Source organism: Chelonia mydas, chromosome 3 (assembly GCF_015237465.2).
Source record: "Chelonia mydas isolate rCheMyd1 chromosome 3, rCheMyd1.pri.v2, whole genome shotgun sequence".
Taxonomy (NCBI): domain Eukaryota; kingdom Metazoa; phylum Chordata; order Testudines; family Cheloniidae; genus Chelonia; species Chelonia mydas.
In genome coordinates this window covers 197,369,653-197,383,125 of record NC_057851.1, presented here as the reverse complement: position 1 = coordinate 197,383,125, position 13,473 = coordinate 197,369,653, and the positions used below count along the sequence as shown (strand labels likewise).

Here is a 13,473-nt window from a genome sequence, read left to right as displayed (position 1 = left end):
AAAGCGGCAAAGAGTCCTGTGGCACCTTATAGACTAACAGACGTATTGGAGCATGAGCTTTCGTGGGTGAATACCCACTTCGTCGGATGCAAGGTGAAAGTGAAATCATGGGTCTTCATAGAGAGAGGGCCTGGGGAGGAGTACCATTGAACAGAATATTAACTGAGATGCTTTGACGTTCCAGAGCTCCGCAGTACTGATGACAGGGTTTCCAAGAGGAGAATAATATTTTAAAAGTGCATTTGATATCAATGTTTTAAGGTTGGTAGGCCTAAAAATTAAGCTGTGTAGTTGCTGATTCCATCTGCAAAACCTTACCTCTGCATGGCCTGGTTCAGCCACAGTTGACGGTGATGAGCTGTATATTTGGTCTGGCTTTTGTCAGGGTGTGAGCCTGGTTTAGAACTGGCAACCAAGTCACCAGTCTAACAATTGTAACCACTATTACTCTAGTTTCTCTAAATTCATACTGGTTGGTCTGATTGGTAGTTTCTTTCTGGGAGTACAAGAAGATAGATCTCCATTGTGCCATATATTTATGTGCTCCTATGGTGACAACAGTTTCATTGTACTTTTCAGCCAGGTCCTCCTCCAAGCTACTTTACTTGCTTCAAGTGTGGTGCAAGCAACCACCCATATGCTAGATTCTGTGGATCTTGTGGTGTTTATATTGAGCCTCCATCAAGACTGGGCTCTCAGAATAGCATGCTATTGGGTGCTGGAGATACCTTTGTGTTTTCTGAGGTAAGTCACATAACGTCACGAACGAGGCTGAGACCACAGAAGAGAGACTGGTATCCTCAGCTGGTATCAATTGGTGTAACTCCATAGACTTCTTCCATCTGAGGATACCATGTTCTGCTTGCAAGCATTCTGTGAGCAGAAAAAGAGTTTACATACGTTCACTGAAGGAATTGCTTGCTGTGGATATTTATTCATCCCTAATCATTATTACGTATAGCAAAATGAGAAGCAATCCATCTCTTCTTAAAGTGTTTGCTCTTTAAGTACTTTTATCTGATTCTGACACAATCGCTCACAAATTATATCTGGCTAATTTAAGGTTTTCTTTGATTAATGCATATGCCACATTGTTTTAAAAAACTATATTTTAAGAGAAGACCGTAATACTTAGCAAGCACAAATGTAAGGTATTAGAACATAAGTCAATTTCTATTTACAAGAAATAGGTTGCATGGATTTTTCTGAGTATTTGTGATATGTGAGGGTGGCATTTTTCCCAAATGTTAACTGTAACTGGGCATTATTAAAATTCCTCCTTTAAACAGTTTGCATCTCTGATGACTTTTTTTCATTCTAGGATTGTTTTTACAGACATAGTTTCTTTCCTTTTTTGGTGATTTTTTTTTTCTTGTATAAAGTTATATAACTATTAATTACACTTTATTATCACTTTTGTCATCCGGGCACTGATCGTTCCCAATAGGATAAAGGATTACAGACTCGAGCTGCCTGGGAGCCTCTGGTTGTTTCATTACCAAAGTCAAGACTAGATATAACAGAAAGAAAAGACAAAGGAACCCAGACCATTGGCCTGTTCTACCCATCCAGCACACTCTTGGAGAAGAAGGAACTTGAGCTGATTTCTCAAAAAGAAAAACAGGAGAAGATGAGTGATCGCAAGCCCCTGCTCACAGCCATTAGTCCTGGAAGAGGTTAGAAATAGTTCATGATTGCACATGGTCAGCAAGGAAAACTTCCTCTGGTTCTGAAACAGAACTACAGTACTTTACCTTGTATTGTTTTAAAACAGGTCCTCTGTGGAATAATCCCTTGAAAAGCCACTCTTTTACATCATTACTCTGGTCTCTCTTCCCACTAATAACTGTATACCCTGTGTCTGGTGCTTTGATCTGAGACCCCAGCCATTCTCTAAAGCACAGCAAGCCTTCACAGAATGCACGAGAATTATATTATAAGGCCTTTGTGCAGCCTTACCATTTGACTGTGATGTCATCAAATCTCACAAGCGAAGTGTCAGACTTGGTCAGTATTTGGATTGGAGACTACCAAGGAAAACTCAGGTTTTGTCTGAAAGTGGTGTTCACATAATCAGTCTTCTTATTCTTTCTGGCAATAGTGGCATTTAGTGCTGCTGCAGGCGCTGTCTTGTGGAAAATATATAAGGGCTTGTCTGCACAGGAACATTGACCTGAATAGCTATTGCAGAATAAACTGTGGAAACAAATTAAACGAAAAAGGCACTGTTATTCCAGAATAAAGTGTCCACACAGGGAGCTCTTCTGGAATAACTATTGCAGAATAGATTATTAGATTAGATTATTCCAGAATAAAGTGTCCACACAGGGAGCTCTTCTGGAATAACTATTGCAGCATAGATTATTAGATTATTAGATTATTCCAGAATAAAGTGTCCACACAGGGAGCTCTTCTGGAATAACTATTGCAGACTAGATTATTCTGCAATAACTATTCTGGTCAATTTCCTGTATAGACAAGCTTAAACCCAACATCTTGACTGTTTGTGGTCATTAAAAATCCTTTACGGTTAGGGATCGTAGCCCCAGTGTCCTGGCAAAATTCCAGTTTAGGGCCAAAAGAAGGCTTAAGATAGACTCCTATAGCTATATTTGAGCACCTAAATAAGTGGCTTAATTTTCAAAAGTGCTGAGCACCCAGCAGCTCCCACTGACCTCATTAATCTCATGATGTGTTCCAGTCTGTCAGCCCAGAGGATATTTTAACTTTTAAAGAGCTAGAGCCTCAATACAACTAATGGGCAGTGGTTCGGTGGGTTGATTTTTGACCCAGCTGGCTCACCCATCTGTAGCTATTCTCCCATTCAGTAGAGTACCTAACTCTTAGAACACTGGTGTTTTTCAGTGTGCCAGCCAAAGGACTGGTTAGAATGATGTATATGTCTGTAGTGTAAAAAAAGGGGTTAATGCATCTTTCAGGCCTTCCTAAATTTTTTGTAAACATCTAGGTGAGGCTTTTTTATTTTTAACCTATTACAGTACTTGGGGAATAACTCTTTACACTGCCTTGCAGTGAGGAATCTCCTCATAGTTCCCATCACTGCAGTGAATAGAGTACTTGACTCAACATGTCAAAGAAGTTATCAGATAATGGTAAGGGATTGGCCCAAAATAGGGCTGAGAAAATATTTAACTCTAAAGACTTTTGTGTCTGTGCATCGGAAGTGCAGCTTTCACCATGTGAAAGAGAACTCCCTTCACAGGGGCAAGTTGAGGAGAAGCTTTGAATTGCTTTGTATTACAGTTGAACCTCATCAACTGACATAGAGTCCCCAGAGGCCTTTGCTGAATATAGAGCAGGGGTGGCTGGCAGGTCGTTCTCCGTTAGAATCCCCTAGGCTTTGTCCCACACATCCATAACAGTTTGTTTGTTAGCCCACAGGACTCAGCCTTCCACATCATCACCCTTGCTTCGTGCTAAGCTACGTAGGCCAGAGACACTTGTACCAACCACAGCCATTCAGTGACACCCAGGCCACATACATACATCATTTCTTCAATGCAACTGTATTTGATTTATGACATTATTGCTAAATTAAAAAGCCAAATAATTAAGGTAATTGTTTCCTCCCTAAACAAATAAGCCTCCTGCACTAAATAGACAATCATGCTTCCAGGGAAAAATGTACAAGTATAAGACAATTTAGAGAGAGAGAAATAACAAAACAGAAGTTTCAGTTTTCTGATGTGAGCTCTGTTTTTTCTGTTGTATTTTCAGTTGGTTTTGAACAGGAGCCAAAAGCATTTGCAAAGTAAATATCACAGAGAAGCCATCCCTTTATTTACTGTAATATACAGCAAATCGGTCCGATCTAGGTGTAACCGGTTAATGACAACATGAGTTCAGATATTCAGTCAAGGCTGCCAGAAATCCTTTAAGATACATAACGAACATAAGTAGCGTGAAGCCAAGCACGCACAAGTGTATTTCTAGCATCCTGGTTTTACATCTTGATTTTTATGTCACGGGCACCTGGCCCAATTTAACCCTGGCCTTACCTAGTGCAACTATCACTGACTTCACTGGGCGTTGCATCCACAAAGTAGTAGCCCAGTTGTAACGTTTAATTGTTACTTTAAATTAGTATTTATTGCAGTCTGTGATTTAGTTTAAAGCAAAATGCCTCTGCTTTGGAAGCCATTAGGGGAACAATTTTGGGCCCTGTAGAGATGAGTACCCCCTCTTAGTTTGTTTCTTTAAAGCTTATCTTGATGATCAATACCCTAGAAGTCTGTCTTTTTGCTTTACCATAGTTTCTACATGGCCAACCTTTGAACTTGTTGATTTTTCTTCTAAGCTTCCTTACCTTGATTTCCTCAAGGGCAAAGATGTTTAGAGAATCATTTCTTTGTTTATACTTTGACCTTTTTATATATATATATATAATAAAATAACATTTATATGGCAGTAATGTCCAGAGGCCCCCTTTGGGTTGGGCCCCATTGTACATCCTGATATTAAATCAGGGACGACTGTTTTTTATTTAAGTATATAACAGCTTATTTTACTCTCTGTACTCTCCACAGTTTATTTACTCTCTGTACTTTCTATAAGTGCACTCTACAGTAAAATTGGCTGGATCCTAATACACAGCCACTTAAGGTTTAAAACAAGTCCTTCCATCCCTTTGTCCACTAAACACAGAATATTGCCTTGGAATTAATGGATTCAGATTGCAAAAGAATTTAAAATAAATCCTACTCTGACTTCTTATTAATTATTTAGATTGTGGCGGCACCCAGAATGTGCTAGATGTTGTTCACCCCTACCTCAAAGAGCTTGTAGTCAGATAGACGACGAGCAGACAGAAAGAGATACAATATACCAGGGGTGGCTAACCTGAGCCTGAGAAGGAGCCAGAATTTACCAATGTACATTGCCAAAGAGCCACAGTAATAGGTCAGCAGTCCTCCATCAGCTCCCCCCTGCTCCCAGTGCCTCCTGGGGGAGGGGGTGGAAAGGGGTGGAGTGGGGGCAGGGCCTGTGGCAGAGCCAGGGGTTGAGCAGTGAGCACCCCCCAGCACATTGGAAAGTTGGTGCCTGTAGCTCCAGCCCCGGAGTCAATATGCTGGGGGCTGCTCACTGCTGAATCCCCTGAGCCTGCCGTGCCCTCGCTTCTCCCCCCTCCCCTCCAGAGCCTGCTGCACACCATGAAACAGCTGATCGGGAGGTGCAGGGAGGTGCTGATCAGCAGGGCTGCTGGTGAGCAGGAGGCACTGGGAGCAGGGTGGGGGAACTGATGCGGGACTGCTGATGTATTACTGTGGCTCTTTGGCAATGTACATTGGTAAATGCTGGCTCCTTCTCAGGCTCAGGTTAGCCACCCCTGGTATATTGTATCTCTTTCCTCAGTTTTCTGTCTGCTCTTCGTCTATCAGACTACAAGCTTTTTGAGGTAGGGATGAATAATATCTAGCGCTGGAGGGGAGGGAGGAGACGTGAGGGCACAGCAGGCTCAGGGGAGAGGGTGGAAAGGGGTGGAGTGGGGGCAGGGCCTGTGGCAGAGCCAGGGATTGAGCAGTGAGCACCCCCCGGCACACTGGAAAGTTGGCGCCTGTAGCTCCAGCCCCGGAGTCGGTGCCTAGACAAGGAGCCGCATGTTAACTTCTGAAGAGCCGCATGTGGCTCCGGAGCCCCAGGTTGGCCACCCCTGCAATATACAAGCAGAGAGATCAGTGTTAGGACTGGAACATCTAATGGCAGCTCCACACTATATGCATAAACTGTCTCCAGTTACCCCCTAGATGCTACCTAGCAATTGGCTAATGTCTCGTAGGTGTTGTCTCAGAAGTGGGTCTGGAAAAAGGCTCTGAAAGATGAAAAGGCAATTGTCAGTTGTATCAGCTCAGTCCATTTCAAGTGGAGGGGCCCCTATGGAAGGAAATACAGAGACAGTTCATCTGGAGTTAATGAGCCAATATTGATTTGTTAGAACTCCTCCCATTCCCAACAAATTGCATGTCAAAACTCATCCTTATCTGTACTTCCTTCTGTTTATGCCTTAAAATATACTTTGTCTTTAGGAAATTATAAAGTATTTGTCCAATAATACAGTTTATAATACAAACTGGAAACCCTTATACGCTGTTACAGTGTATGCAGTTTTCAGACCTGGCTTCATTTTTAACTCTCTGTGAGGTCTACAAAGCAAGCCAAATTTCCTGAAAATCAGTTCAGTCATGCCTGATGACTCCAGCTTAATATTGCACTAATGCAAACTTTTTTTCCCCTAAAATTGTTTTACATTCTCTGTCACACAGGGCTAGCGTGAGTCTTTAGACTCAACACTGAATATGGGCCAGCACATAGCTTTTCCATCCCAAGAGGAGCACTGGGAAGGAATGACTCAGTGCTCCACTTTTGATCTGAGAGGAAGTGTATTATTTCACCCCTTTATGGGGTGCAGCTTGCTTCTCTTCCTCCTCCGTGGTAAACTGGATTTGCTACAGAAAAACGCAGTGTTCTTTGTCCTGGTCAAAATCTACAATTCTTTACCACATCAGTGGAAGCCTTATTGATGACAATTACAGGGTATTTTCATTTTCATAACTCCTACTTTTTAGGGTACTGGAGAAAACAGTTAGATCATGTCTGCGCTCACCTTAGAAGCTATGCTCAGAACAACCCAGAGTTCAGGGCTTTGATTGGAGAACCTCGAATGGGAAAGGTAAGAAATAGCTTGTGCACCTAACATTTTTCTTGCGATGTATCAAGGAACAATTGAAGAGCAAATAAATCTGATCAAAATACTTTTTTATTTTCTAGAAAATTAGCCCCTTAGGCCATGTCTACACTAGGAGTGCTTTACCAGTATAGGAATACCAGTGCACTATACCAGCACAGTGCTCCTAGTGTGGATGCAGCCGTACCAACAAAGCAGCACTTTGTAGGGGTATAGGAAAACCACCCCCCATGAATGAAACAAGCGACGCCGGTTAAAGTGCAGCTTTGCTAGTAGAGCTACGTCTACGTTAGGGGGTTCTGCTGGCACGGCTGTGTTGTTCAGGGATCAGACCCCTCTTCCTGCCCTGACTGACTTAGCTACGCAGCAGAAGTCTGTAGTATAGACCTGGCCTAAATAACTGTGCCAATTATTGTCTTGATTCATCTACCTGTGTTTTATTTCTGTCCTACTTTTTTTCCTGCTCGCTCTTTCTAATTCCATTTTGTTCTCTCTTTCTCACTTCTTTCATTCTATTGCGTTTTTTTCTTCTTAGTTTGCTGTTGAGCTCTTTCTGCTTTCTCTCTAGTTATAATTTCCTTCCTTCTCTCACATATTCTCTTTGGAACCACCCCTGAAGTTAGGGGAGATGGTCACAACAACCTTAAAGGCCTTGCTGACCTATCAGAGCAGAGGTGTTATTCAACTGATTTTATTATATCCCAGAGCAGATGTTCACCCCTGTGCCTTGGGTCAGCACAAGGCCAATGCACTATTTAAGTCCTACTTATAAGTAGTGCATTTGCCTTGGGCTGGCCCTCTGCACAGGGATGAATTTCCCCAGTAGACAGCAGCAAGTCACTTTGTGTCATATACTTTATTTCTGCCACAAACTATGCCATTATTGGAACAATGTGTTCTTACCTCAGGCACTTGGCTTGTGCATATTAGGGATCAGAGTAACAGCCGTGTTAGTCTGTATTCGCAAAAAGAAAAGGAGGACTTGTGGCACCTTAGAGACTAACCAATTTATTTGAGCATGAGCTTTCGTGAGCTACAGCTCACTTCATCGGATGCATACTGTGGAAATCGCAGAAGACATTATATACACAGACACCATGAAACAATACCTCCTCCCACCCCACTTTCCTGCTGGTAATAGCTTATCTAAAGTGATCATCAAGTTGGGCCATTTCCAGCACAAATCCAGGTTTTCTCACCCTCCGCCCTCCCACAAACAAACTCACTCTCTTGCTGGTAATAGCCCATCCAAAGTGACCACTGTCTTCACAATGCGTATGATAATCAAGGTGGGCCATTTCCTGCAGAAATCCAGGTTCTCTCACCCCCTCACCCCCCTCCAAAAACCACACACACAAGCTCACTCTCCTGCTGGTAATAGCCTATCCAAAGTGACCACTCTCCTTACAACCTGCATGAAAATCAAAGTGGGCCATTTCCAGCACAAATCCAGGTTTTCTCACTCCCCCACCCCCATACTCACACAAAGTCACTCTCCTGCTGGTAATAGCTCATCCGAAGTGACCACTCCCCCTACAATGTGCATGATAATCAAGGTGGGCCATTTCCAGCACAAATCCAGGTTTTCTCACCCCCCCCCCCCCACACACAAACTCACTCTCCTGCTGGCAATAGCTCATCCAAACTGAGCTATTACCAGCAGGAGAGTGAGTTTGTGTGAGTATGGGGGTGGGGGAGTGAGAGAACCTGGATTTGTGCTGGAAATGGCCCAACTTGATGATCACTTTAGATAAGCTATTACCAGCAGGAGAGTGGGGTGGGAGGAGGTATTGTTTCATGGTCTCTGTGTATATAATGTCTTCTGCGATTTCCACAGTATGCATCCGATGAAGTGAGCTGTAGCTCACGAAAGCTCATGCTCAAATAAATTGGTTAGTCTCTAAGGTGCCACAAGTCCTCCTTTTCTTTTTGCATATTAGGGATATTAGCCGACTTAATGTCGCCAGCCAACACTAAAAAATGGTTAGCTGTGGCTGTATTGATGGCTAAAATGGTCATACTGGGGAGATGGAAATTTGAGGTTCCTTCTACGTGCCGTGACTGCTCTCAATGGCACAAATGCAAAAATCATACCAAACAGAAACAGTTGAAAATGCAGGTGGCTGGCAGCAGGAATGGCATAGCCCTTTGCCACTCTTTGGAGGTGTGGCATCCCATCACGTCCTTATTACCTCTCTGACATTGCGCAGGGTCCTGCATGTGAGTGGTGTCTATTTTAGAGCCTTTTTACACTGCCAGAGAGGTGTAAAGTGCCTTTAGTGAAATCAGAATCAGGCTCATTGCAATTTGTTTTCTTTGAGAGAAGGTTCAGGCATATGCAGTTTGGAAAGATATGGAAAACATCTCCAGGAGGGATATTCCTGCAATTTCTAGGCCTCTATCATCCTACTGTAATGAAACCTCTGCCAAGAAAAGTATCAGCGTTGATTCAAGGCAAATGCCAATATTTGGTCTTTATTAATGCTTTTTCATGTTTCATGAAGAATATATATATATAAATGTATAAAAATCAAAGTTCTTAGCCTGCAGTGATGCCAACCTGCATTGTAATCTTATCAGCTTTCATAAGCCAACCAGCTATGTGCCACTTGTCTAAAGTTTCAATTTTATAAATAACACCATTTCTCCTCTTGAAATCACTTTCATAGAGTGTTTATATGGTGTGGCTGCCACAGAATGGTGCCGTTTCCTCTCCACAGCAGGCTGCATTTCAGTAGCGGGTGAAGTTAGCCCCCCTGTATATACAGCACTCTGCTCATGTGCTGGCGCAAACTGGCACAAGCCAGGTGGCAATTGTCCGCTGGTGATAAGTCTTCCTGGAGCAGGGTGGCACAGCCCATAACTCTTGCTCCACTGGGGCTCTGTAGCCATATGGTGCAGCCCAAAGTGGGAGAGAGGCCAGGTCAGCTGAGAAGTATGCTTACTTAGCACCAGCCCTCCTTCAGGGTAAAGCATCTCTATTTATCAGATCCGTTGCATCTACTGTATTTATGGAGCACTGTGCACCGTAGTATTTGCACATAGCTGTCCCTCTGGGTGCAGGGTGTGTGTGTGTAAATGCCATCCCTCTGCAGCCCTGGGTGTGAATCTGTTTCATGGCATGTACAACATTTTGGGATAAGAGTATGAGGAATCATTAATATCATTTTTAGACATTTGGCATTTTCAGTCATTCAGGTTTCTCTACTTATCTCAAAATATCACCTGTTATAAATTCTTACCCCTTCACTCAGTTACAGTGGAAAGATTATTAGTTAATGTGTGTACAGTGCTGTAAAGAAGTAAAGTGTGAATTATTATTATTATTACTGTATTATTTATTTATGAATGTACTGGTTCAGTTGATAAATACTTTCAGCCCACATCAGGACTACTTAGCATTACTGAAACTGTCTTCCTGTACTTTTATAAGAAGAGATGCTAACTTGTGCTTTTTTCCTTATAGATTATTTCCGCTACAGTCCATGAGGATGGTTATGAAGTCAGTCTCAGATTAAATTATACTCTTGCCATAAACAAGGTCAGTTTAGGGGACTAGGCTAATCACTGGAGAAGCTGACCTGCTGAGCCAATAGCCATTGCTTGACAGCTCAGCACTAATATGTATCTCTAACCCTATTCCAGAATGTCTCTTGTTGGGAGGGTGTTATTCCTTTCTAAAGTGAAAGTCTTTTCTTTTTCTGTTTGAGCTAAGTAGACAGGAATCCCTATTGATCAAACCAGACTTCATGGTCATGTTGCTGTTATCTTGTATTCATTGCCAAGGCATCTTATAAAGTATGCTATTCATATTAACATTCTTCTTTCAACTGAGAAGATTTTTAATAGCCTTAATACCACTTTCCTCCTGCTCTCAAATCTTCCTACTCTCCAGACTGCAACTAGTTGTCTTGTGGCACAGGTTTTCTAATTCCAAATACAGGTCGGAGGCAGCACATGCCAGAGCTTTTTCTAATTTTGCTCTGAGGCTCTGCGTGTTCCTGCAATATTACCTTGTTTACCCACATTCCCAATCCTTCCAAGGAATCCAGCTCAACTCAGAGATTATGTCTTTTGGAGGGCACCCTGATGAAAGGTGTTTCAGAAGGTGTATCATTTGGCTTCTTATTGCTGTATCTCATTTGACAAGCAATATGTTAAGAGGTTTTCTTAATCAATATATATATAATGGTTTTCCTTGGATGTGTGTCTTCATTTCACAATATTGAGGTGGTGATCAAGTTTTTGTATTAAAACAAGTCTTGAATAGTGAGGTGCTTTAAAAACCTGTTTCCTTTGCCTGTGTTGAAATAGGATTAACTAAGATTGAAGACTTTAAATAGCTGTATATCTTTTCTCATATATAACTTCCTCCCATTTCATGCCACTGAGGATATTACTGAATTATGTGATCATCTGATTAAATGTCCACATGTTATGATTCCCCAGGATATTCTTACTGGTAAACCAATGAAGTTTGACAATCATTATCTGAGCACTGTGACAGAAGGCAGAGATGGATGGTATGATAGTCAGGCTAGTTTGGGTGAGTTTTCCTATATCTTTATAATCTGACCTAACTACAGCAGTCAAGAATAGGAATCTGTCTCCTATGAATAACATATTAGATGCTCAAACGGGGAAATTTATCACTGTGCAGACAGCCTGCAACATTTAAAACCTCAAAATAGGGTGTAAGTGGGATTTAGAGGTGGGATGCACAGAGGGACTTAAGCATTGTGGCACCTAATTCTTAGGTGCCTAGAAAAATCAAAAGAACAACAACGGACTCCCTAAAGCCTAGTTAGGTGCCTAGGAATGGGAAGAGAGCCATGTCTTAGAATGCAATCCACAAAATCCAGCGTGCTAGGCAGGGAGCCAATGGGAGATGCCAATGAGAGGGGGCTGTGCTAAATTCCATCCCTCTCAAAGATGTAGGCACCTAAATCCGGGCTGCAGAGAAGCGCCTGTCTTTACTTAGTGGTTCACGACCAGGAACCTCTCTCCTGGAGTCAGGTGGCTTAGGCTCCTGAAGCGTTTCTTGAGGGAATGAGTTAGGCCTGCCTTTCTCCACACAAAATAGCTGGAGAAGGAGGTGGTGCTGCTGGTACCCACCGTATAACTTTTATCCTAATGATTAGAGCACTCCTGTGAGATGTGGGAGACCCAGGTTCAATTCCCGCCTCTCACTGGAATACTGTAATCCCTGAGCTCTCACGTTGGAGCTGTTCCACTGTGGATAAATACTTAAATAGCCACTGGGCCACAGAGGGAATGACTCTGTGGTCCAGTGGTTAGGGCATCCACCTGGGAGGTGTGTTACCCAGAGTCCAGCCACCGTGCTCCACTCACTCTTTCATTATTTATTCGCAGGGGAAGAGCTTCAGCAGGACAGACTGAGGGACCATACCCTCTTCAGAATAGCCACAGCTCAGTGGTTAGCGCACTCTCCTGAGAGGTGGGAGACCTTTGTTCAAATCCTCTTTCCCCCATCCCAGGCAAGCGCTTTGACCACTGGACTAAAAGTTATAAGGCAGGCACCACTCCCACCCACCCTAGTTTTTGAATGGGACCTGATCCAGTCAGGGGCCTCCGAGTATGCCTACTGGATTGAGCCCTGCATGCAGGTCAGGCGTCCATACCCCTATCTTGTGACTCACTCTAGGGCTTAAGTGGAGAGACAGGAGTCTGAACACCTAACAGGATGCAGCAGTGTGCATGCCCAGAGGGTGAAATATCGGCACCAAGCAAGTCTGGGGTTTAGGTGCTTCAGTATCTTTGTGGATCTGGGCCTAAGTGATTTATAGGCATTGTGTAGGCTGTGTTGAGTGCTCACAGACACTGAATTACATCTTCAGAGAATAGCTGAAAAGCTCATGTAAGTGCAATTGAAGCTCAGGGTTTTGAATCCTAGTTGTAAAATCCATGCCCAGTGACACTGTATGGCTCTAATCGGGCAGTAATAGAATCAGAGAAATGGAGGGCTGGAAGGGACCTCAAGTGGTCATCAAGTCCCAGCCCCTGCACTGAGGCAGGACTAAGTATACCTAGACCATCCCTGACAGGTGTTTGTTTAATATCTGAAGGCCACAACTTCTAGGTTTTTGAGCTGTTGTTTGCGGAGTTTTGGTTTTGCTACATTTGACAAATGAAACAGAAATGATTACATGTATAATCCTAGGGCTCAATTTTCCAAGGTGCTGAGCACTCGTACCACCCGTGGGCTTCAGTAGGAGGTGTGAACGCTCAACACGTGAAAATCAGGCCACCTGTTATTGGACTCTGGCTTTATTGCCATTTACTATCAACACTGCTCTTATAAATGCACATGCATGTGAATTATCATGGTGCCTTATTTATTTCTGAATGCTTTTATATATACCTAGAGAGACAAGATGGGTGAGGTAATATAATTTATTGGACCAGCTTCTGTTGGTAGGAGAGACAAGCTTTCAAGCATGCACCTGAAGAAGAGCTCTGTGTAAACTCGAAAGCTTCTCTCTCTCAGCGACAGAAGTTGGTCCAGTAAAAGATGTTACCTCACCCACCTTGTCTCTCTAATATCCTGGGACCAACACGATTACAACAACACTGCATTTACACATTCCTGTCAGTTTTCCTTATTAGAGCTGTTGTACACCAAGTCACTTGAGATTTGGGATGTGGCATGGTCTGTGGAGTTAACCCATTTTCAATGCTATTCAAATCCGAAACACTCCAATTGAAGTTCATTTCCAGTGCAAATGGCCAGCACAAGGGGCCACTTAAAT

At 42.9% G+C, this 13,473-nt stretch overlaps 1 protein-coding gene across 4 annotated transcripts in view; it reads left to right on the top strand.

Annotated features, from left to right (window-relative positions):
- The window catches only part of DZANK1 (double zinc ribbon and ankyrin repeat domains 1), a 34,925-nt gene that overhangs the window by 17,175 nt on the left and 4,277 nt on the right, over positions 1-13,473 (top strand). For 3 of the 4 annotated variants that reach the window (XM_037896210.2, XM_043544108.1, XM_043544107.1), the window contains 5 exons: positions 580-744; positions 1,448-1,676; positions 6,585-6,688; positions 10,170-10,244; positions 11,153-11,249. In XM_037896210.2, the coding sequence (XP_037752138.1) occupies positions 580-744; positions 1,448-1,676; positions 6,585-6,688; positions 10,170-10,244; positions 11,153-11,249 (670 nt within the window). Of the gene's footprint in view, positions 1-579; positions 745-1,447; positions 1,677-6,584; positions 6,689-10,169; positions 10,245-11,152; positions 11,250-12,076; positions 12,162-13,473 lie in introns of all 4 variants that reach the window. The other variant, XR_006289983.1, reaches the window with a different exon arrangement.